This window comes from Anomaloglossus baeobatrachus, chromosome 6 (assembly GCF_048569485.1).
Source record: "Anomaloglossus baeobatrachus isolate aAnoBae1 chromosome 6, aAnoBae1.hap1, whole genome shotgun sequence".
NCBI lineage: Eukaryota > Metazoa > Chordata > Amphibia > Anura > Aromobatidae > Anomaloglossus > Anomaloglossus baeobatrachus.
In genome coordinates this window covers 14517743-14543116 of record NC_134358.1, presented here as the reverse complement: position 1 = coordinate 14543116, position 25374 = coordinate 14517743, and the positions used below count along the sequence as shown (strand labels likewise).

At 50.3% G+C, this 25374-nt stretch overlaps 1 protein-coding gene across 1 annotated transcript in view; it reads left to right on the top strand.

Annotated features, from left to right (window-relative positions):
* Nucleotides 1-2173: 2173 nt before the first annotated feature.
* The window catches only part of SCRT1 (scratch family transcriptional repressor 1), a 77063-nt gene continuing 53862 nt past the window's right edge, over nucleotides 2174-25374 (top strand). The window contains exon 1 of the mRNA XM_075352792.1: nucleotides 2174-3693. Within this exon, the coding sequence (XP_075208907.1) occupies nucleotides 3582-3693 (112 nt within the window). The 5' untranslated portion in view covers nucleotides 2174-3581. The remainder of the gene's footprint in view (nucleotides 3694-25374) is intronic.

The window sequence follows — 25374 nt, the reverse complement described above, 5'->3', positions numbered from 1 at the left end:
CTCTTACCTTTCTGGTCTGGCCGCCTCTTACCTTTCTGGTCTGCCCACCTCTTACCTCCCTGGTCTGCCCACTTCTTACCTTCCTAGTCGCCTGCCTCTTACCTCCCTGGTCTGCCTGCCTCTTACCTCCCTGGCCTGCCTGCCTCTTACCTCCCTGGCCTGCCTGCCTCTTACCACCCTGGTCTGCCCGCTCCTTACCTCCCTGGTTTGGCCACCTTTTACATCCCTTGTGTATCCGCCTCTTACCTCCCTGGTCTGCTCTCCTCTTACGTCCCTGGTCTGTCCGCCTTCTATGTCTCTGGTCTGTTCACTTCTTACCTCTGTGGTCTGCCCACCTCTTACCTCTCTGGTCTGCCCACTTCTTACCTTCCTGGTCTGCCTGCCTCTTACCTCCCTGGTCTGCCTGCCTCTTACCTCCCTGGTCTGCCTGCCTCTTACCTCCCTGGTCTGCCTGCCTCTTACCTCCCTGCCTTTTACCTCCCTGATCTGCCTGCCTCTTACCTCCCTGGTCTGCCTGCCCCTTACCTCCCTGGTCTGCCTGCCCCTTACCTCCCTGGTCTGCCCGCCCCTTACCTCCCTGGTTTGGCCGCCTTTTACATCCCTTGTGTATCCGCCTCTTACCTCCCTGGTCTGCTCTCCTCTTACGTCCCTGGTCTGTCCGCCTTCTATGTCTCTGGTCTGTCCACTTCTTACCTCTGTGGTCTGTTCACCTCTTACCTCCCTGGTCTGCCTGTCTCTTACCTCCCTGGTCTGCCTGCCCCTTACCTTCCTGGTCTGCCTGCCTCTTACCTCCCTGGTCTGCCTGCCTCTTACCTCCCTGGTCTGCCTGCCTCTTACCTCCCTGGTCTGCCTGCCTCTTACCTCCCTGCCTTTTACCTCCCTGATCTACCTGCCTCTTACCTCCCTGGTCTGCCTGCCCCTTACCTCCCTGGTCTGCCTGCCCCTTACCTCCCTGGTTTGGCCGCCTCTTACATCCCTTGTGTATCCGCCTCTTACCTCCCTGGTCTGCTCTCCTCTTACGTCCCTGGTCTGTCCGCCTTCTGTTTCTGGTCTGTTCACCTCTTACCTCCCTGGTCTGTTTACCTCTTACCTTCCTGGCCTGTTCACCTCTTACCTCCCTGGTCATTCCTCCTCTTACTTCCCTGGCTTGTTCGCCTCATAGCTTACTGATGGGGGCACTGAATCAGTACTATAGGTGCACTCTTACCTATGTGGTCTGGCCACTTCTTACCTACGTGGTCTGGCCACCTCTTACCTCCCTGGTCTATCCGCCTCTTACCTGTCTGGTCTGTTCTCCTCTTACCTCCCTGGTTTATTTGCCTCATCTTACTGCTGGGGGCACTGATCAGCACTATGGGGGCACATCTTACTACTGGTAGCACTAATCAGTTTTATAGGTGCACTTTTTCCTCCCTGGTCTGGCCGCCTCTTACCTCCCTGGTCTGGCCGCCTCTTACCTCCCTGGTCTGGCCGCCTCTTACTAGACTCCTCCACCTCTTACCTCCTTGGTCTATCCTCCTTTTACCTCTCTGATCCGTACTTCTTTTACCTATCTGGTCCATTCGTCTCTTACCTCTCTAGTCTGTCCGCCTCTTACCTATCTGGTCTGTCCGCCTGTTACCTTTCGCCTCCCTGGTATACCTTCTTCTTACCTCTCTTATCCATCCTCCTTTTACCTTCTTGGTTCGTCCACCTCTTACCTCTTTGGTCTGTCTTCTTACTTCCCTGGTTTGTCTGCCTCTTACTTCCCTAATCTGCTCTCCTCTTTCCTCCCTGGTCTGCCCTCCTCTTACCTCCCAAGTCTACCCTCCTCTTACCTCCGTAGATTGGCCGCCTCTTACCTCCCCGGTCTGGCCACCTCTTACCTCCATGATCTGTCCTCCTTTTACCTCCATGGTCTGTCCTCCTCTTGCCTCCATGGTCTGTCCTCCTCTTGCCTCCATGGTCTGTCCTCTTGCCTCCATGGTCTGTCCTCCTCTTACCTCCATGGACTGTCCGCCTCTTACCTCACTGGTCCATCCGGTGTTCCATGAGTGGTAATCGGAGGAAGGAGACAATGGAGCAGAAGCTAGTACAGATGTGGGGGCTCTTCCACTGCAGGCAGAGCCCTCTTCCTCTTCTGACTGCAGAGATTAGGCAGCAGAGCTGAGCAGCAGTCGTACAGATTGGGAAGGGGGGTGGCTCCCATGGGAATTCCGGGATATTACACCCGACAGTCTGCAGCAGCTGATCACACTTCTCCAGCCCTGGACTAGCAAGACGTCTGCAAAGGAGGGACGAGAGGGGCCGGTAGACTGCTGGAAGAAGGAGGAGCAGAAACAGAGGGCGAAAGATGCAGAAATAGTCATAGCCTGCCAATGATACAGAGCAGGAGGAAAGAGACAACCAGAAAAGAGAGACAGAGGGCGAAGGATGCAGAAATATTCATAAGCTGCCAGTGATACAGAGCAGGAGGAAAGAGACAACCAGCACAGACAGATAGCTTGGACAAGGACAGAGCAATGAGACATTGCTCCGATAAAATCTAAGGCCTATGACAGCCTGCAGTCAGAAGAAGGGAAAAAAGACCTGCAGCATAAAGACCGGGGTAAATGAGACCTCCACCATGCACAACAGAGGAGGTCAGACCTCCATAATACAGAGAAGAGAACCTCCACAATACTGAGCAAGGGAAGCGAGACGTACTACAAAGACCGGAGTGAAGGAGACCTCCAAAAAACCAACCAGGGTAAATGACACCCCCACGTGGCAAACCTGGATGTATGAGAACCCAACATCACAGGGTTGGCTGTGTGAGACCCCCATTTGACAGCAGAATTGCTCACAGCTGGAGAGATGCAGCACCCTCTGGTTTTGGGAGCTGTCCAGTGCTGAAGTCTAGAGCCTGCCCTGTCCATTGAGGCTGCCTCTGTCCAGTGCTGAAGTCTGGACTCTGCCCTGTCCAGTGCTGAAGTCTGGACTCTGCCCTGTCCATTGAGGCTGTCTCTATCCAGTGCAGAAGTCTGGAGCCTGCCCTGACCATTGAGGCTTCCTCTGTCCAGCGCAGACGTCTGGACTATGCCCTGTCCATTGAGACTGTCTATGTCCAGTGCAGAAGTGTAGAGCCTGTCCTGTCCATTGAAGCTCCCTCTGTCCAGTGGTAAAGTCTGGAGCCTACCCCCTGACCATTGAGGCTGTCTCTGTCCAACGCTGGAGTCTGGAGCCTGCCCTGTCCATTGAGTTTCCCTCTGTCCAGTGCTGAAGTTTGGAGCCTGCCCCCTGACCATTGAGGCTGTCTCTGTCCAGTGCAGAAATCTGGAGCCTGCCCTGTCCTTTGAGGCTGTCTCTGTCCAGTGCAGAACTCCTCAGGCCTCATGGTGCCCAGCAGAGGATTCGCTTCTGTTGAGGGTCGGGACTTCACCCACTTTCCCTCTCAGGGACTCTGACCTACAGAAAAACATTGTGCCCCATTTTGGAGAAGGGTAGTGGACAACTGCAGGTTGATGTCCCTCCTTCATCCCTCTTCACTCTGGTTCTCTTCACATCCATAACCATCTCCTCCTCCTGAACCCTGCGCTGACCTCTGGAGGTCAGGAGGAACAATGCCAAGGTCCTTTCTGGTCAAAAAAGTGAAAGATGGCTTCTGTTCTGCTGATGGTGAGAGCGCGTATATCCGACACCGCACCAACTTCCCAGCACACCTGGCCAATAAAGGTAAGAGCAATGGTGGGCCCGGGAATAGGAGCCATGCAGTGGAAGAATGCAGCCTCTATACTGCATGTACAGAGTTATTGCAGTGCTGAGTTTGTACAGATATGTCATAGAGTCGAGTGAGTACACATATAGCAGTACTTGGTGTGTACAGATGTAGCAGGGCTCAGTATGCACAGACTTAGCAGAGCTGAGTATATACAGATACAGTTGTAGTAGTGCTGAGCGTGTCCAGATGTAGAAGAGCTGAGCAGGTCCAGATGAAGTAGAGCTGAGCATGTCGAGTTGTAGTAGGGCTCACTGTGTACACTCATAGCAGGGCTGAGTTTCTTGTTGCTCCTGATGTGTAAAGACGTAGTGGGGCTGGCCGAGTACGGACATAGCAGGGCTGTGCATGCAGAGACATAGCAGGATTGTGCATGTAGAGATGTAGCGGTGCTGGGTGAGTAGAGACGTAGTGGGGCTGGGCACATAGATACGTAGCGGGGCTGAGCGCGTAGAGATGTAGCGGGGCAGGGCACATAGATACATAGCGGGGCATGGCACATAGATATGTAGCGTGGCTGGGCGAGTAGAGACGTAGCGGGGCTGGGCACATAGATGTGTAGCGGGGCTGGGCGAGTAGAGACGTAGCGGGGCTGGGCACATAGATACGTAGCGGGGCTGGGCGAGTAGAGACGTAGCGGGGCTGGGCACATAGATATGTAGCGGGGCTAGGCGAGTAGAGACGTAGCGGGGCTGGGCGCGTAGAGACGTAGCGGGGATGGGCACATAGATACGTAGCGGGGCTGGGTGAGTAGAGACGTAGCGGGGATGGGCACATAGATACGTAGCGGGGCTGGGTGAGTAGAGACGTAGCGGGGCTGGGCACATAGATACGTAGCAAGGCTGGGCGAGTGGAGACGTAGCGGGGCTGGGCGAATAGACGTAGCGGGGCTGGGCGCGTAGAGACGTAGCGGGGCTGGGCGCGTAGAGACGTAGCCGGGCTGGGCGCGTAGAGACATAGCGAGGCTGGGTGCGTAGAGACATAGCGGGACTGGGCGCGTAGAGACGTAGCGGGACTGGGCGCGTAGAGACGTAGCTGGGCTGGGCGCGTAGAGACGTAGCGGGGCTGGGCGCGTAGAGACGTAGCGGGGCTGGGCGCGTAGAGCCGTAGCGGGACTGGGCGCGTAGAGACGTAGCGGGGCTGGGCGCGTAGAGGCGTAGCGGAGCTGGCACATAGATATGTAGCGGGGCTGGGCGAGTAGAGACGTAGCGGGGCTGGGCACATAGATACATAGCGGGGCTGGGCGCGTAGAGACGTAGTGGGTCTGGGCACGTAGAGACATAGCGGGGCTGGGCGCGTAGAGACGTAGCGGGGCTGGGTGCGTAGAGACGTAGCGGGGCTGGGCGAGTAGAGACGTAGCGGGGCTTGGCGAGTAGAGACGTAGCGGGGCTGGGTGCGTAGAGACGTAGCGGGGCTGGGCGCGTACGAACATAGCAGGGCTGTGCACGTAGAGATGTAGCATGGCTGTGCACATAGAGACATAGTGGAGCTGGGCGCATACGGAAGTAGTGGGGCTGGGACAGTACGGACATAGAGTGGCTGGGCGCGATGAGATGTAGCAAGGCTGGATGTGGTGAGATGTAGCAGGACTGGGTGAGTACAGATGTAGCAGGGCTGGACGTGTAGAGACGTAGCTGGGATGAGAGAATAAGTCACCATCTCATTGACACTCAGTTTTGGGATGTAAATGTAAGTTGGTGGTTGAGTTCCTACTCCTGAAGACATCAAATGTGTTCTTAAATATATATATGTGATAAGATATAAAGTAAAGTTATGTATGAAAGTAATGTAAAGTATAGGAATGCATAAGATGTAGTGTAATGTATAGATGTAGCAGTGCTGCTAGTGATATAAGGTTAAAAAATAGGTCTGCAGGTGAAAGGTAAAATCTGCCCGGCAACAGACAGGTGGCAGTCTGAATTCTGGTATTAGCCTATAGGGGAGGAGCTAGTACTGAGGGAGAGAAACGGTTTCTGTGGTAATGTCAGTTAGGGCCCGGCCTGTGACAGGAACAGACCTCAGGTCTCAGGAGCAACAGAGCCGCATGATGTGGGTGTCCTGAAGAGAGTGCGACTATTACATAGGATAGTGTGACCGAGGAAAAGAGGAGACAACTGAGAAGAAGGTGACCATGACACGGAGCGATGTAGAGGAGCTGAGTCAGCGTAACGACAGAAGTAACTAGTGACCAAGAGAGACGGGTCCTGGTATAAGACAGAACAGGACAAGGAACGAAGTGTGTGTCTTGAGCGGGTGTACCTGAGGTGTCTTCAGAAGCTTATAGCTCAGTCAAGCCATATTGGCCACATCCTTCTGAAAGGAAAAAGATGTGGAACTGCTTGAGGAGGAGAATGACTTCCAAGTACTGTAATGTGGTCCAGGCTTGGGAGTGGGAAGGAAAGGACTAATGGAGGTAGGAACAACCGAAGTGAACCATGTGCTTAACGACCCTCTGTGACACCGAAACGTGCAGAAGATTTGTGTCCACTATCTGATGTACATTGTTGTTACGTGTTTTATGAACTCGTGGTCTCCCTCAAGCCCTGTGGTCAATGAGGACCACCATCTGGTCCTGGCTGGCCAAAACCACCGGCAACATGTGGCGTGCCAAGACATATTGCCTCCAGAGTGCAACCCCACACACCCAGCCAGGACCTCCATCTTCATGTAGTGTGGCGGGATGCAGCAGACGATACCTCGCCCATGAATCCCACCCCGCACTACAGTGCCTACAAGTAGTCTTCAACCCCCTGCAGATTTAGCAGGTTTGATAAGATGCAAATAAGTTGGAGCCTGCAAACTTCAAACAAGAGCAGGATTTATTAACAGATGCATAAATCTTACAAACCAACAAGTTATGTTGCTCAGTTAAATTTTAATACATTTTCAACATAAAAGTGTGGGTCAATTATTATTCAACCCCTAGGTTTAATATTTTGTGGAATAACCCTTGTTTGCAATTACAGCTAATAATCGTCTTTTATAAGACCTGATCAGGCCGGCACAGGTCTCTGGAGTTATCTTGGCCCACTCCTCCATGCAGATCTTCTCCAAGTTATCTAGGTTCTTTGGGTGTCTCATGTGGACTTTAATCTTGAGCTCCTTCCACAAGTTTTCAATTGGGTTAAGGTCAGGAGACTGACTAGGCCACTGCAACGCCTTGATTTTTTCCCTCTTGAACCAGGCCTTGGTTTTCTTGGCTGTGTGCTTTGGGTCGTTGTCTTGTTGGAAGATGAAATGACGACCCATCTTAAGATCCTTGATGGAGGAGCGGAGGTTCTTGGCCAAAATCTCCAGGTAGGCCGTGCTATCCATCTTCCCATGGATGCGGACCAGATGGCCAGGCCCCTTGGCTGAGAAACAGCCCCCCAGCATGATGCTGCCACCACCATGCTTGACTGTAGGGATGGTATTCTTGGTGTCGTATGCAGTGCCATCCAGTCTCCAAACGTCACGTGTGTGGTTGGCACCAAAGATCTCGATCTTGGTCTCATCAGACCAGAGAACCTTGAACCAGTCTGTCTCAGAGTCCTCCAAGTGATCATGAGCAAACTGTAGATGAGCCTTGACATGACGCTCGTCTGGAACGGAGACCATTGCGGTGGAGTACGTTACTTATGGTATTGACTGAAACCAATGTCCCCACTGCCATGAGATCTTCCCGGAGCTCCTTCCTTGTTGTCCTTGGGTTAGCCTTGACTATTCGGACAAGTCTGGCCTCGGCACGGGTGGAAACTTTCAAAGGCTGTCCAGGCCGTGGAAGGCTAACAGTAGTTTCATAAGCCTTCCACTTCCGGATGATGCTCCCAACAGTGGAGACAGGTAGGCCCAACTCCTTGGAAAGGGTTTTGTACCCCTTGCCAGCCTTGTGACCCTCCACGATCTGGTCTCTGATGGCCTTGGAATGCTCCTTTGTCTTTCCCATGTTGACCAAGTATGAGTGCTGTTCACAAGTTTGGGGAGGGTCTTAATTAGTCAGAAAAGGCTGGAAAAAGAGATAATTAACCCAAACATGTGAAGCTCATTGTTCTTTGTGCCTGAAATACTTCTTAATACTTTAGGGGAACCAAACAGAATTCTTGTGGTTTGAGGGGTTGAATCATAAATGACCCTCTGAATAAACTTTTCACAATTTAAAAAAAAAAAAAAAAGAAATAACATTCTTTTTTGCTGCATTTCACACTTCCAGGCTGATCTACAGTCCAAATGTCACAATGCCAAGTTAATTCCAAATGTGTAAACCTGCTAAATCTGCAGGGGGTTGAATACTACTTGTAGGCACTGTATGTTACACTAAATCTTAACCTAAAATATTCTGTGTTGTATTACTATTACTGTGGCTGGCTCCTATCTATAATTACTCTATATTATATCCTACTTAACATTCTTGTAGGTTAATACCTCTTACTCCTATATATTCTTAGATGACTTCCCAAACTGTGCCCCCCGCTGACACAGCTCGATGGGCCAACACATATTATACATATTAAATCATACATTACACATTTATAACGCACACTAGCAATAAACTTGACAGTCAATAAAACACTATAACCTATCGTCCGCTAGATGGCGCCATCTCCTGTGCTGCTCCGGCTCATTAAGTACATTTATATCACAACACTGTACAATAAGGAAAACACTGCTTAGTAGGAGTGGGAGCGAATCGACCATCTACACCGCCTCAGTAATGGGTGATAATCTTGCTCAGGTACAGAAATCTCACTTTTGGTGAGTGATGTAGCAAAGAGCCGTCTATCTCCCTGTTCTTCATAGGATAGGGCAGGAGTGGAGAACCTCGGCCTTCGGGCCATATGCGTCCCGCAGTGACTTTTTATGTGGCCCCCGGGCACATTGCTGGGGACCGCAGTACTCTGGTGGCAGCCACGATCTTGTCGGCTGCCGGCCCGTTAAATCACAGTGTGTGTGACTCCTGCCTCTCCAGTGCTGTGAGCACACCATCCAGTGATGTGTACCCTCTAGTCCTGTGTATGCTCACCAGTGCTGTGTGTCACCAACCCAGTGCTGTGTGCCCACCCCAGGGGCATGTGCCCCCCAGTGCTGTGAGCCCTCCACCCAGTGCTGTATGCCACCCCCCAGTGCTCTGTGCCACCAGCGCCAGTGCTGTCCATGCCCCCTTGGTGATATCTGTGCTCCCTCAGTCCTGTCCACGTCCCCCAGTCCTGTTCTTGTCTCTCTAGTGCTGTTTATGCTTCTGCCAGTGCTGTCTGTGCCCCAGCCCCTCCTGTGATGTATATGCCCCAGCCTCCCCAGTGATGTATATTCCCCCAGCCTCCCCAGTGATGTATATGCCCCCAGCCCCTCCTGCTATGTACTTGTGCCTTCCAGCGATGTATGTATAACTCTAGCCCCTGCTGTGATGTGTACTGTATATGCCCCAACCCCTCCCGTGATGTATATATACCCCATCCTCTCCATTGATGTATATGCCCCAACCCCTCCTGCTATATATATATGTACCCCAGCCCCTCCAGTGATGTATATGCCCCCAGCATCTCCTGTGATGTATATATGCCCCAGCATCTCCGGTGATGTCTATGCCCTTAGCCTCTCTAGTGATGTATAGGCCCCCAGCCCCCCTCCTGTGATGTATGTGCCTCCAGTGTCTCCTATGTGATGTATATGATTTACCAATCTGTTAACTGTGCTCCAGACCAAGACAAACCTGGAAAAGCAGTTGTGAGAAGCAACATGATCAATATCACCAAACATCACAGATGCCACAAAGAGTAGCTGCTCCAACTACCACAGTAAGGGTGTAGGGGTGAGTTAAATAATTGTTTGACCAAATATGTTATGGTAATTTTCAAGCTAATACATTTTTGCGGCCCCCGAAGTTTGGTATAAATTTTCAAATGGCCCCCGGCAGAAAAAAGGTTCCCCACCCCGGGGGTAGGGTCACACAAACGTATTTTCAGTCCGAGTGTGATCTGACAAAACATCGGACCTCACTCAGACCAATATTATTCTGTGAGGCTGAGTACATGTCTCATGTATTCCTTGGACTAAAGGCCCTGTCACACACAGAGATAAATCTGCAGTAGATCTGTGGTTGCAGTGAAATTGTGGACTATCAGTGCCAGGTTTGTGGCTGTGTACAAATAGAACAATATGTCCATGATTCACTGCAGCCAAAGATTTATCTCTGTGTGTGACGGGGCCTTAAGTCTGTCAAGGAAAAAAATGTTTTTTAAAGAATCATGGCAGTATTTATGGCTTGCATACGTCATTCGGCTCTCACTTGGTCATGGAAGTCTATAGGTCCGTGGAAAACATCGGACTACACTCGGGTGACGACTGACAGAATGGAGAAGATGGAGAAATAATTTGTTTCCATCTTCTCCACGTCTGAGAAAATCGGATCACAGTCTGATCAAACTCTGACGAGTGCGATGAGCATAATTGGACCGATTATTTTCTGAGATGAGAGAAAATTTGGTGGTGTGACCCAGGTCTTACCATAAGCCTGAAACAATGCAAGTGAGTGGAACAGGGCTGCCAACCGTCCAGAGATTCCAGGACAGTCCATAAAAATAGGGCTTTTTTTTTTTGCCCAATCTGTAAAAAACATTTGAGACGTCCATGATTTGTACAGACTACTTTGTCTATACTTATTATTTTACAGAGACTGCTGCTGATGTCTTCATATCAAAATTATGGGCTGTAGACGCGTATCACTTATAATAATAGCGATTTATTATGGATTTCCAACACAGACATACCACCGCAGTCAACAATTTGTCACAAATAGCCCTCTGCTACCCCCTATCATCAGGACAATTGCGCAATTGACCAACAATCAACGGTGGAGGCCGCGGCTGTTTCCACTACCAGGCAGATTATTGGGAGACTTATAGTAAAGTGAATGTATGATACACATACATGGATTCCAACGTATGTAATATATATATATACACCTCAGTACAGTCACTGCAAAGCTCCACTGTAACACAAGAAATATTAATTGCTGCTACCATCAATCGTTTATACAGGCTGATTGGACACCCGTTAAAGGTAGTGTCTGGCTTCGGGGTTGTGATTTATAGAGCAAGAGGAACAAACCTTTGAAATTTTAAGTATTTAATCTGAAAAGATAGACAGTGATTACAAAAATTACCAAAGATTTTACAAAAGGGCAAAACAATATAATATAGACCACTATGTAAAATAAAAAGTAATAACGAAAGAAACTTACTAAATTCGTGTCACAGTACTGGCTGCCAGCTTAGAGGAAGGAGGGGCTCCTTAGAAGAGAAACGGACAGTACGACAGCACGCTGACTGTACCTCCAAGGTCTGACAAAGGCTTAAATTTGGTAGCTGTCTTTTATTACCTCATGTTACCAACCCCTTGATGACGTCAATGTAGGGGCTGTTTGTAGGATGTGCTCAGACCTTTAGAAAGTTATGAATTTCCAGCTTCTAAGATATCTCCGCTCCTGGAGGTCCCAGGCGGGAGATATTACTGTCATCTTTCCTATCATGATTTTACCTGTTCATAGAGAAGAATCATGACATGTATGGTATAATCTATCTGGCTGATATGCATTTGCTGGGATTCCGGCCATTGCCCGAAGAAGCAAAGCGGTGTTTTGCATTCGCCACTTCGTTATGATTTTAAAACTAGAATTTTCATATCTTTTTTATTGATACTGTTTATAAAATCTCAATTCATAGTTTCTATAGGATGAACAAAGGGTTTTTAATTCCTCTAGTACATGGTCCTGATGTGTACCTGGTTGTAAATTTGCCCCTTTTCACATTCATGTGCTTCAGGGTAAGATTGTTCTCACAGATGTTGGCCATAAAGGTTCTTGGAAGTTTCACTTATTACAAAAGGGAGAGGGCAGCTGTATGTTTAAGTTGAGCGGATTGTTAACTCATGCTCAATTGTAGAGAGAAATTAAAATTCATAAGCTGTCTCATGATACCTTCCCCTTTTAGAGTGGGCATGGGAGGTTGATTTGCCAATCGTCTCACAAAGCCTATCTCATGGCACAATCTTCCTAGATCCCACAGTAGCCTCTCCACTTTGGACACTGAATTTGGCGTCTCTGTGATGTCACTCAGCGCCTCAAGACTGGCATCTAGTGGTAGTGCAGTCCAAAAGCCCTGACTAAAAGTAGCCAGAAGCGGTGTTAACGTCCCAACTTTACAGGAACCCTCTGGGACCTGCTGTGGGTCAGAAACTGGTTATGTTATCCCTCTGGAGGATGAGGGCACAGAAGGCAGCGTGTTGCATACATGCTAGGAACTCGGACTGCGGGTGACAGCGACTATGTAGGCTGTCTCCCTAGGGAATAACGACACCTGTCCGTGAGCCTGACCGGCTGTGGATAACACTTTCCCATCACCCTGACAAGCTGTGCGTAGCACCTGTAAAATGGTGCCCGGCTACATTGTAAATGAGCGTTTTTTACCACGAAAGTGGTGTATACTCGGAAATCTGTTCTGGAACTTGTAGTGCCACGTGTTTTGTTAAAGTATTCACAGGGCCAGGTTTACAGATAGCTGGAGAGATGGGTGGGTCTAGCTATCTACATGCTCCCCGCTCATGGGTGTCTCTCTCATGTTTAATGGAGTCTGTGTTTGACATGAGGAGAGACTGCAGCCAGTATGGAGAGTGCTGTGCGTGAGAAGGAGCCTATGAGACACGTCGTGTGTGTGTAAGGAGTCCATGTGTGGAGGCTGCCAGACCTCCGGTGCCGGCATATCCACAAGCGAGACAGTTGGTAAACTGTGTATGTCCTAACTGGGGTCAGAGACGGGAGGCTGAGATACTACTAGGAGCGGAGAGGTATCCGAACCTGTGCGTGCGTACCCGAGTGAGCTGAATGGACTGAAATACGATGCTATGGTTGACTTGCTGTGAAGCTGAAGGCTCGGCTCATCCTATGTTGTGTTCTGGAGGGCGCTTTATAAAGCACTAAATAAACCCAAGGAACTTTTAAATGGGAGAAGTGTTTTATCGCCACCTAGAAGACCAGTGAGTGACGTCATTATACAGTGTGTGAACGGTCACACACCTTTCCCACGTTTTGACAGGCTGTGGGAGACAACACTTTCCCCTTATTCTGACAGCTTGTGGAAGACATCATCCTGACAGGCTGGGGACACAACTTTCCCAACATCCGGATAAGCAATGTGTACAACTTACCCATAACCCTGACCTGCTTTGGGTACTACTTTGCCACTTCCCGAATAGCTTATGGGTACTGCTTTCCCATGACACAGACAGGCTGTGAGTACAGTTGACCTATCACCCTGACATTCTGTGGGAACTACTTTTCCCACTACCCGGACAGATTGTCAGTACTGCTTTTCCATCATCCTGACCAGCTGTGAGCACAACTTTCCAATCATCCTGACCAGCTGTGAGCACAACTTTCCCATCATTCTGACCGGCTGTGGGAAGCACTTTCCCCTCCTCCTGTAATACCTCAGGATCAGTGCTAATCATGGAGCTACCACCGGCCATCTCACAGTCCGTTGTGACACTAACAAGCTGCATGTGACCACCTTACTCTGCAGGTGACCACCTTACTCCGCTGGTGACCACCTTCCTCCGCAGGTGACCACCTTCCTCCGCAGGTGACCACCTTCCTCCGCAGGTGACCACCTTCCTCTGCAGGTGACCACCTTCCTCTGCATATGACCACCTTCCTCTGCATGTGACTACCTTCCTCTGCATATGACCACCTTCCTCTGCATGTGACCACCTTCCTCGTCAGGTGACCACTTTCCTCTGCATGTGACCACCTTCCTCTGCATGTGACCACCTTCCTCTGCAGGTGACCACTTTCCTCTGCATGTGACCACCTTCCTCTGCATGTGACCACCTTCCTCTGCATGTGACCACCTTCCTCTGCAGGTGACCACTTTACTCTGCATGTGACCACCTTCCTCTGCATGTGACCACCTTCCTCTGCAGGTGACCACTTTCCTCTGCATGTGACCACCTTCCTCTGCATGTGACCACCTTCCTCTGCATGTGACCACCTTCCTCTGCAGGTGACCACTTTACTCTGCATGTGACCACCTTCCTCTGCAGGTGACCACCTTCCTCTGCAGGTGACCACCTTCCTCGTGGTCTCTGTGCCTGACTCAATCTCCCATAGTGCTGATCTATACTTTTTGAGGGGATCCTCAGCGACCCCACCCCCAGTGTGACATCGTTGAATTCCCCTGCACATGAAGGAATGTGTGGACGCCAGGCCACGAGGGTTTCATACTCCTTCAACAATGAAAATCAGTGTTTGTAGACCGCTTCAGGCGAGATGTGCGACACTTTCGGTTCTCTTCGTGGCAGGATCCACCAATCCGCAGTTGGTTACCATCTTACACGCAGCAGAGAAACATATGACATTGGGCTTTTCTTGGCAAAACAACGTTGAACAGTTTATTTTATTTTCCACCATCAGGACAGACATGGCCACACTTCTACGGTCCTGCTGCCGCTTTCTCCTGAGGTACTGTCTCAGCTTATCTGGGACCTGGTCTATGCCTCCTCTTCCCACTTCGGCTAACCGAGGTCCTCTCCTCTACTACACATGGCTTCTAGCCACTCAACTTCCTTTGACCCATCCAAGGTTCTCTGCCCCAATGGCTGTCTACTCTCTGGACCCTTCTAAGCCTATCCCAAGATGAGCCGTAGGCTCCAGACCCTTAGAGGATACCTCCGGGCTCACCGATGGACTCAATTTACAAGGTCACATCCTCACTCCAGAAACTCATCTGCAGAACTGCTGCCTTACAGGCCTGTCTCTCCAGCCAACACCCCCTGGCCGTCTGTCACTCTCCCTCCTTACACCTTTGCTCTCCGCTCCTTCTGTAACCAGGCAGTGACTCTGCTGAACACTAGTTCCACCCCGCAGTGAGCGGACCCCGAAATGACCTGTACCTGTCACTAACACAATCTACCTACATAACATTCCTACGCTTTACATTGTAGGGGGCTCAACGCAATCATCCACCTTATTATCATGCACAACATTGAGATTCATACTCATATCATCAACATTAACCCCTTCACCCCTCGGCGATTTTCCATTTTTCGTTTGTTTCCTCCCCTTCTTCCAAGAGCCATAGATTTTTTATTTTTCCTTCAATCTTGCCATATCAGGGCTCATTTTTTGCAGGACAAGTTGTACTTTTGAATGAAGCCATTAGTTTTACCATATAGTGTACTGAAAAACGAGAAAAAAAATCCAAGTGCGGGGGAATTGCAGAAAAAGTGCAATTGAGTGATTGTTTTTTGGGTTTCTTATTTACCAAGTTCGCTATATGGTGATACTGACCTGTCGTTATGATTCTCCAGGTCAGTACGAGTTTGCAGACACCAAACATGTATACTTTTATCTAAGTGGTGATAACAAGTTCAGAAGTTTGTTAAAAAAAAAAAAAAGACTTGCACAAGTCTTTTCGAGACCCGTAATGTTCTCATTTTTCGGGATCTGGGGCTCAGTGATAGCTTATTTTTTGCGTCTTAAGCTGATGTTTTTAATTACACCATTTTTGGGTAGATGCGATGTTTTGAGCGCCTGTTATTGCTTTTTAATGCAATGTTGCGGCAACCAAAAGAACATAAGTTTTGCATTTGGAATTTTTTTATTGCTATGGCGAAACATTTCTGAACACAGAGATATCAATTATGTGTATTTTTATATTATTGTTTTACTATTAATGGGGGTGATTTGAACTTTTAGATTTTTTTATTTTTTAAAAGTCTTTTTTTTACTGATTTTCCTGGTTCCCTAAGGGATTTTATGATTACACTATCTGATCAGTTCACCTGATTAGAGCAATGCTGCAGCTTCAGCGTCGTCATCATCAGCTTCAGCATCGCTCTGATCAGGTGAAATGCTGCTCTCCTGTGGATGCTGCGCTCTGCCGACATTCACTGGAAATATGTCATGGCAGCGTCATAGGTCATCATCTGACCCCATGCTACCATGCCAACACAGTGGCACCCCATGATTGCGTCATGGGGCCACCGATGGCGGCGAGGAACAGAGCGATCCCCGCCGGAGATCCTCAGAGTTTGATAGCGCAATACAAGGGGTTAACAGGTGCAGGTGGATCTCCGACCTCCAATGCACACACTCCTGTTAGCTACACATGTCAGCAGATCAGATCACCGGATATATGTGGGGATCACAGCGGACTGACACCATTATACAGTGCTCTGCAGCGCTGACACCATTATACAGTGCTCTGCAGCGCTGACACCATTATACAGAGCTCTGCAGCGCTGACACCATTATACAGTGCTCTGCAGCGCTGACACCATTATACAGTGCTCTGCAGCGCTGACACCATTATACAGTGCTCTGCAGCGCTGACACCATTATACAGTGCTCTGCAGCGCTGACACCATTATACAGTGCTCTGCAGCGCTGACACCATTATACAGTGCTCTGCAGCGCTGACACCATTATACAGTGCTCTGCAGCGCTGACACCATTATACAGTGCTCTGCAGCGCTGACACCATTATACAGTGCTCTGCAGCGCTGACACCATTATACAGTGCTCTGCAGCGCTGACACCATTATACAGTGCTCTGCAGCGCTGACACCATTATACAGTGCTCTGCAGCGCTGACACCATTATACAGTGCTCTGCAGCGCTGACACCATTATACAGTGCTCTGCAGCGCTGACACCATTATACAGAGCTCTGCAGCGCTGACACCATTATACAGTGCTCTGCAGCGCTGACACCATTATACAGTGCTCTGCAGCGCTGACACCATTATACAGTGCTCTGCAGCGCTGACACCATTATACAGTGCTCTGCAGCGCTGACACCATTATACAGTGCTCTGCAGCGCTGACACCATTATACAGTGCTCTGCAGCGCTGACACTGTGCCGCCCCAGCAGCGGATCGAACTGCTCGGATCCAGGGGTAGTGTCCATTTGTGGTTCGAGGGTTTCCGGACCCGGGGGCTTAGGGGCCACACTCAAAATGTAAAGGGGGTATTTATAGGCCGCCCCAGCAGCGGATCGAACCGCTCTGATCCGTGGGCAATGTCCGTTCGTGGTTCGAGGGTCTCTGGACCCCGGAGGGCTCAGGGCCACACTCTCAAGTGAAAGGTATATTTACAGGAGAGTTATAGTTCGTGACGCCACTCGTGGTGTGCAGTGATTGGGAGTACCGCCGCTTCCATTGTTGGGAGTACCCGGGGTGATGGAATGGGGCAGCAAGGTGTTATTACCCTCCACGGGTAGGGGTAGGCCCCGGGGTGATGGAAGGGTATACTGGGTGCCGTGACGGGGAGATCACTCATGTACTCACTCAGCCAATAAGCAGACGCTGACAACCGGGTAAACCAAGTCTCTGGGTGCCGCTGCCTCTCTCGGAGAGCTCGTCCGGGACCCGTCCCCTACAGTGTTGCTTGGTGATCTGTGACCTGCCTTCTGGCACAAAGTTTAGATTCACTGTAGTGGCCCGATAGTTTGGAACTTGCCGGGCCCTGCTCCCCACTGTGGCTAAGTGTGGGAGACTGCTCTCAGGGCTCACGCTTGGGATCTTGTGGGCTGCGTATCTGGAAGGCCCTATCCCCCTCGTTGCGCTAATGCTCCGATTCTGGAGCTAGTGCGAATGGTTCATAAAGGCTCCGCTCTCCACAGGTTAATTGCTGGGTTGCCTGAAGCTTCTCCCCGTGCTTTCGGTCCTGGACCGGTGATAGGACCAGGCTGCTGACCGTCCTCTTGACAGGCACCTAGCCTCAATCCCTTGCGACCGGGGGTCCTCTAGACTCAGTCACCGCCTGCAACCTAGGCAGCTACTCTCGGGAGCCACTGCTCCCTGCTTCCTCCACTTCACTCCTCACTTCCCTTCACTTCACTGACACTCTCCTGACCCTCCCTTCCTGACCCCTATGTGGGTGACCCTATTTCGCTCAAGCCGCCCACTGGTGTGCCTGGTGGGTGTGGTGCAGGGTGTTCATAGGATTTGATTTGCTGTTGGAGACAGCACTGTAAGATGGGGACCCAGAACCATGAGGGATTTGAATAGTGCACTAAGGGAAAAGAGCGTACAGTACCCTATGACGACCTGATAGTCCAGGGGCATCACATTTACAGGGGATTTGGTATATAGTTCGTGACGCCACCCGTGGTGTGCGGTAATTGGGAGTACCGCCGCTGCCGTTGGGAGTACCCGGGGAGCTGGAGTGGGGCAGCTGGATGACGTTGCCCTCCATGGGTAGGGGTAGGCCCCGGGACTCTGGATGGTGATGCGGGGACACAGTGTAGGGGTCAGTCGGGTACTCACTCAGCAATGAAGCAGACGCTGACAACAGGGTAAACCAAGTCTCTGAACGCCATTGCCTCTCGAGGGGAGCTCGTCCGGGTCCCGTCCCCTGCAGTGCTGCTGGTGGTCTGTAACCTGCCTCCTGGCACTAAATTTTAGAGTGAACGTTGTGGCCCGGTAGCTTGGAGCTTTCTGAGCCCCGCTCCCCACTGTGGCTAAGTGGAGGAGCCTGCTCTCAGGGCTCACGCTTGGGATTTCAGTGGGCTGCTTGCTAGGAAAGCCCTATCCCCCTCATCGCGCTAGTGCCCCGATTCTGGAGCTAGTGGGAACAGTCCATAAAGGCCCCGTTCTCCTCAGGTGAATTGCCGGGTTGCCTGAAACTTCTACCTGACCTAGGGTCCGTGTACCCCGTCGAGCCTTTGGTCCCAGATTGGTGATAGGACCAGGCTGCTGACCGTCCTCCTTGACAGGTACCAGGCACCTAGTCTCAATCCCCTGCGACTAGGGGTCCGACTCTTCTAGGTCAGACCACTGTCTGAGACCTAGTTTTCTTCTCCCCTGGGAGCTCCAACTCCCAGCTTCCTCAGAGCTCCTCACTCACTGGGAGCTACTTCTGTTCTCTGGGGAGCTGCTACTTCCAGCTCCTCTCTCACTGTTCTGCCGTGACACCTCCCACCTCCCTGTCTGACCCCTAGGTGGGCGGCCCTATTCCTGCTTAAGCAGCCCTAAGGTGTGCCTGACAGGTGTGGTGCAAAGTGTATCTAGGATTTGTGAATGCTGATGGGGCAACACTGCAGGATAGAGACCCAGAACCATGGGGGGTTGAATACTGCGCGGGGAGGGCAGTTTGTGCAGTACCCTATGGCGACCTGAATAGTCCAGGGGCATCACAACACCATTATACAGAGCTCTGCAGCGCTGACATCATTATACAGAGCTCTGCAGCGCTGACACCATTATACAGTGCTCTGCAGCGCTGACACCATTATACAGTGCTCTGCAGCGCTGACACCATTATACAGAGCTCTGCAGCACTAACACCATTATACAGAGCTCTGCAGCACTGACACCATTATACAGAGCTCTGCAGCGCTGACACCATTATACAGAGCTCTGCAGCACTGACACCATTATACAGAGCTCTGCAGCGCTAACACCATTATACAGAGCTCTGCAGCAATAACACCATTATACAGTGCTCTGCAGCGCTGACACCATTATACAGTGCTCTGCAGCAATAACACCATTATACAGAGCTCTGCAGCACTGACACCATTATACAGAGCTCTGCAGCAATAACACCATTATACAGAGCTCTGCAGCGCTAACACCATTATACAGAGCTCTGCAGCACTGACACCATTATACAGTGCTCTGCAGCACTGACACCATTATACAGTGCTCTGCAGCAATAACACCATTATACAGAGCTCTGCAGCGCTAACACCATTATACAGAGCTCTGCAGCAATAACACCATTATACAGTGCTCTGCAGCGCTGACACCATTATACAGTGCTCTGCAGCAATAACACCATTATACAGAGCTCTGCAGCACTGACACCATTATACAGAGCTCTGCAGCAATAACACCATTATACAGAGCTCTGCAGCGCTAACACCATTATACAGAGCTCTGCAGCACTGACACCATTATACAGTGCTCTGCAGCACTGACACCATTATACAGTGCTCTGCAGCAATAACACCATTATACAGTGCTCTGCAGCGCTGACACCATTATACAGTGCTCTGCAGCAATAACACCATTATACAGAGCTCTGCAGCGCTAACACCATTATACAGAGCTCTGCAGCAATAACACCATTATACAGAGCTCTGCAGCGCTAACACTATTATACAGTGCTCTGCAGCAATAACACCATTATACAGAGCTCTGCAGCACTGACACCATTATACAGTGCTCTGCAGCGCTGACACCATTATACAGTGCTCTGCAGCGCTAACACCATTATACAGAGCTCTGCAGCACTGACACCATTATACAGTGCTCTGCAGCGCTAACACCATTATACAGTGCTCTGCAGCGCTAACACCATTATACAGAGCTCTGCAGCGCTAACACCATTATACAGAGCTCTGCAGCAATAACACCATTATACAGAGCTCTGCAGCGCTAACACCATTATACAGTGCTCTGCAGCAATAACACCATTATACAGAGCTCTGCAGCACTGACACCATTATACAGTGCTCTGCAGCGATAACACCATTATACAATGCTCTGCAGCACTGACACCATTATACAATGCTCTGCAGCGCTGACACCATTATACAGAGCTCTGCAGCGCTAACACCATTATACAGAGCTCTGCAGCGCTAACACCATTATACAGAGCTCTGCAGCAATAACACCATTATACAGTGCTCTGCAGCACTGACACCATTATACAATGCTCTGCAGCACTGACACCATTATACAGTGCTCTGCAGCGCTGACACCATTATACAGTGCTCTGCAGCACTGACACCATTATACAGTGCTCTGCAGCGATAACACCATTATACAATGCTCTCCAGCGCTGACACCATTATACAGAGCTCTGCAGCACTGACACCATTATACAGTGCTCTGCAGCACTGACACCATTATACAGAGCTCTGCAGCGCTAACACCATTATACAGTGCTCTGCAGCACTGACACCATTATACAGTGCTCTGCAGCGCTGACACCATTATACAGTGCTCTGCAGCGCTGACACCATTATACAGTGCTCTGCAGCGCTGACACCATTATACAGTGCTCTGCAGCACTGACACCATTATACAGTGCTCTGCAGCGATAACACCATTATACAGTGCTCTGCAGCACTGACACCATTATACAGAGCTCTGCAGCACTGACACCATTATACAGTGCTCTGCAGCGCTGACACCATTATACAGAGCTCTGCAGCGCTGACACCATTATACAGAGCTCTGCAGCACTGACACCATTATACAGTGCTCTGCAGCACTGACACCATTATACAGAGCTCTGCAGCACTGACACCATTATACAGTGCTCTGCAGCGCTGACACCATTATACAATGCTCTGCAGCACTGACACCATTATACAGTGCTCTGCAGCGCTAACACCATTATACAATGCTCTGCAGCGCTGACACCATTATACAGAGCTCTGCAGCACTGACACCATTATACAGTGCTCTGCAGCGCTGACACCATTATACAGTGCTCTGCAGCACTGACACCATTATACAGAGCTCTGCAGCGCTAACACCATTATACAGAGCTCTACAGCACTGACACCATTATACAGAGCTCTGCAGCACTGACACCATTATACAGTGCTCTGCAGCGCTGACACCATTATACAGTGCTCTGCAGCACTGACACCATTATACAGAGCTCTGCAGCGATAACACCATTATACAGAGCTCTACAGCACTGACACCATTATACAGAGCTCTGCAGCACTGACACCATTATACAGTGCTCTGCAGCGCTGACACCATTATACAGTGCTCTGCAGCACTGACACCATTATACAGAGCTCTGCAGCACTGACACCATTATACAGTGCTCTGCAGCGCTGACACCATTATACAGTGCTCTGCAGCACTGACACCAATATACAGAGCCCTGCAGCGCTGACACCATTATACAGTGCTCTGCAGCGCTGACACCATTATACAGTGCTCTGCAGCACTGACACCATTATACAGAGCTCTGCAGCACTGACACCATTATACAGTGCTCTGCAGCGCTGACACCATTATACAGTGCTCTGCAGCACTGACACCATTATACAGAGCTCTGCAGCACTGACACCATTATACAGTGCTCTGCAGCGCTGACACCATTATACAGTGCTCTGCAGCACTGACACCAATATACAGAGCCCTGCAGCGCTGACACCATTATACAGTGCTCTGCAGCGCTGACACCATTATACAGTGCTCTGCAGCACTGACACCATTATACAGAGCTCTGCAGCACTGACACCATTATACAGTGCTCTGCAGCGCTGACACCATTATACAGTGCTCTGCAGCACTGACACCATTATACAGTGCTCTGCAGCGCTGACACTATTATACAGTGCTCTGCAGCGCTGACACCACTATACAGTGCTCTGCAGCGCTGACACCATTATACAGTGCTCTGCAGCGCTGACACCATTATACAGTGCTCTGCAGCGCTGACACCATTATACAGTGCTCTGCAGCACTGACACCATTATACAGAGCTCTGCAGCACTGACACCATTATACAGAGCTCTGCAGCACTGACACCATTATACAGTGCTCTGCAGCACTGACACCATTATACAGAGCTCTGCAGCACTGACACCATTATACAGTGCTCTGCAGCGCTGACACCATTATACAGAGCTCTGCAGCGCTGACACCATTATACAGAGCTCTGCAGCACTGACACCATTATACAGTGCTCTGCAGCACTGACACCATTATACAGAGCTCTGCAGCACTGACACCATTATACAGTGCTCTGCAGCGCTGACACCATTATACAATGCTCTGCAGCACTGACACCATTATACAGTGCTCTGCAGCGCTAACACCATTATACAATGCTCTGCAGCGCTGACACCATTATACAGAGCTCTGCAGCACTGACACCATTATACAGTGCTCTGCAGCGCTGACACCATTATACAGTGCTCTGCAGCACTGACACCATTATACAGAGCTCTGCAGCGCTAACACCATTATACAGAGCTCTACAGCACTGACACCATTATACAGAGCTCTGCAGCACTGACACCATTATACAGTGCTCTGCAGCGCTGACACCATTATACAGTGCTCTGCAGCACTGACACCATTATACAGAGCTCTGCAGCGATAACACCATTATACAGAGCTCTACAGCACTGACACCATTATACAGAGCTCTGCAGCACTGACACCATTATACAGTGCTCTGCAGCGCTGACACCATTATACAGTGCTCTGCAGCACTGACACCATTATACAGAGCTCTGCAGCACTGACACCATTATACAGTGCTCTGCAGCGCTGACACCATTATACAGTGCTCTGCAGCACTGACACCAATATACAGAGCCCTGCAGCGCTGACACCATTATACAGTGCTCTGCAGCGCTGACACCATTATACAGTGCTCTGCAGCACTGACACCATTATACAGAGCTCTGCAGCACTGACACCATTATACAGTGCTCTGCAGCGCTGACACCATTATACAGTGCTCTGCAGCACTGACACCATTATACAGAGCTCTGCAGCACTGACACCATTATACAGTGCTCTGCAGCGCTGACACCATTATACAGTGCTCTGCAGCACTGACACCAATATACAGAGCCCTGCAGCGCTGACACCATTATACAGTGCTCTGCAGCGCTGACACCATTATACAGTGCTCTGCAGCACTGACACCATTATACAGAGCTCTGCAGCACTGACACCATTATACAGTGCTCTGCAGCGCTGACACCATTATACAGTGCTCTGCAGCACTGACACCATTATACAGTGCTCTGCAGCGCTGACACTATTATACAGTGCTCTGCAGCGCTGACACCACTATACAGTGCTCTGCAGCGCTGACACCATTATACAGTGCTCTGCAGCGCTGACACCATTATACAGTGCTCTGCAGCGCTGACACCATTATACAGTGCTCTGCAGCACTGACACCATTATACAGAGCTCTGCAGCACTGACACCATTATACAGAGCTCTGCAGCACTGACACCATTATACAGTGCTCTGCAGCACTGACACCATTATACAGAGCTCTGCAGCAGTGACACCATTATACAGAGCTCTGCAGCACTGACACCATTATACAGTGCTCTGCAGCGCTGACACCATTATACAGTGCTCTGCAGCACTGACACCATTATACAGTGCTCTGCAGCGCTGACACCATTATACAATGCTCTGCAGCACTGACACCATTATACAATGCTCTGCAGCACTGACACCATTATACAGTGCTCTGCAGCACTGACACCATTATACAGTGCTCTGCAGCACTGACACCATTATACAGAGCTCTGCAGCACTGACACCATTATACAGAGCTCTGCAGCACTGACACCATTATACAGTGCTCTGCAGCGCTGACACCATTATACAGTGCTCTGCAGCGCTAACACCATTATACAGAGCTCTGCAGCACTGACACCATTATACAGAGCTCTGCAGCAGTGACACCATTATACAGAGCTCTGCAGCACTGACACCATTATACAGTGCTCTGCAGCGCTGACACCATTATACAGTGCTCTGCAGCACTGACACCATTATACAGTGCTCTGCAGCACTGACACCATTATACAGTGCTCTGCAGCACTGACACCATTATACAGAGCTCTGCAGCGATAACACCATTATACAATGCTCTGCAGCGCTGACACCATTATACAGTGCTCTGCAGCGCTGACACCATTATACAATGCTCTGCAGCACTGACACCATTATACAATGCTCTGCAGCACTGACACCATTATACAGTGCTCTGCAGCGCTGACACCATTATACAGTGCTCTGCAGCACTGACACCATTATACAGTGCTCTGCAGCACTGACACCATTATACAGTGCTCTGCAGCGCTGACACCATTATACAGTGCTCTGCAGCACTGACACAATTATACAGAGCTCTGCAACACTGACACCATTATACAGTGCTCTGCAGCGCTGACACCATTATACAGTGCTCTGCAGCACTGACACCATTATACAGAGGTCTGCAGCACTGACACCATTATACAGTGCTCTGCAGCACTGACACCATTATAAAGTGCTCTGCAGCACTGATGTCACGCCCTGGACTAGCCAGGTAGTCACAGACATAACACACACACCCCCTCCCCTGGATAGTCACACCAGTCAGACAAAAACCCTTGTTGCCTCCCTCCAGGGTCTGATGTCCACAGCAGGTGGGGCGGAGCCAGGCGGTTGGCCCCACCCACCGAGGAGTTCACAGGCCTGGAGGCGGGAAAAGTGACAGATGAAGTTTGGAGATGAAAGTGAGAGGACAAAACCTGTTAGTGTCTGGGTCGGAGCCCAGGCACTGACAGCAAGGTTGGCAGACGGTGATGGCCGTCTGCAGGAGTTAGTGGATCTCTGTGGAACCGTAGGACCGGGGTTGGGCGGTGGCCCGCCGGTACCGAACCAGGGAGTGGAGTGAAGTCTAAGCACAAAAGCAGGGCCATCGGACCCCGACTAGGCTTGGAGCCGCCGACAACGGTCAAATCCGAGTCTGACCGGAACCCCAGGGGTTTCCTAACAACCAAGACCCGACAGAAGGTAACAGTCCACACCGTGAGGATATACAGCCACCGCCATAGGCTAGAGATCCAAGGGCCAGCGCCTGCAGGCAAAACGGGCTCCTTCGG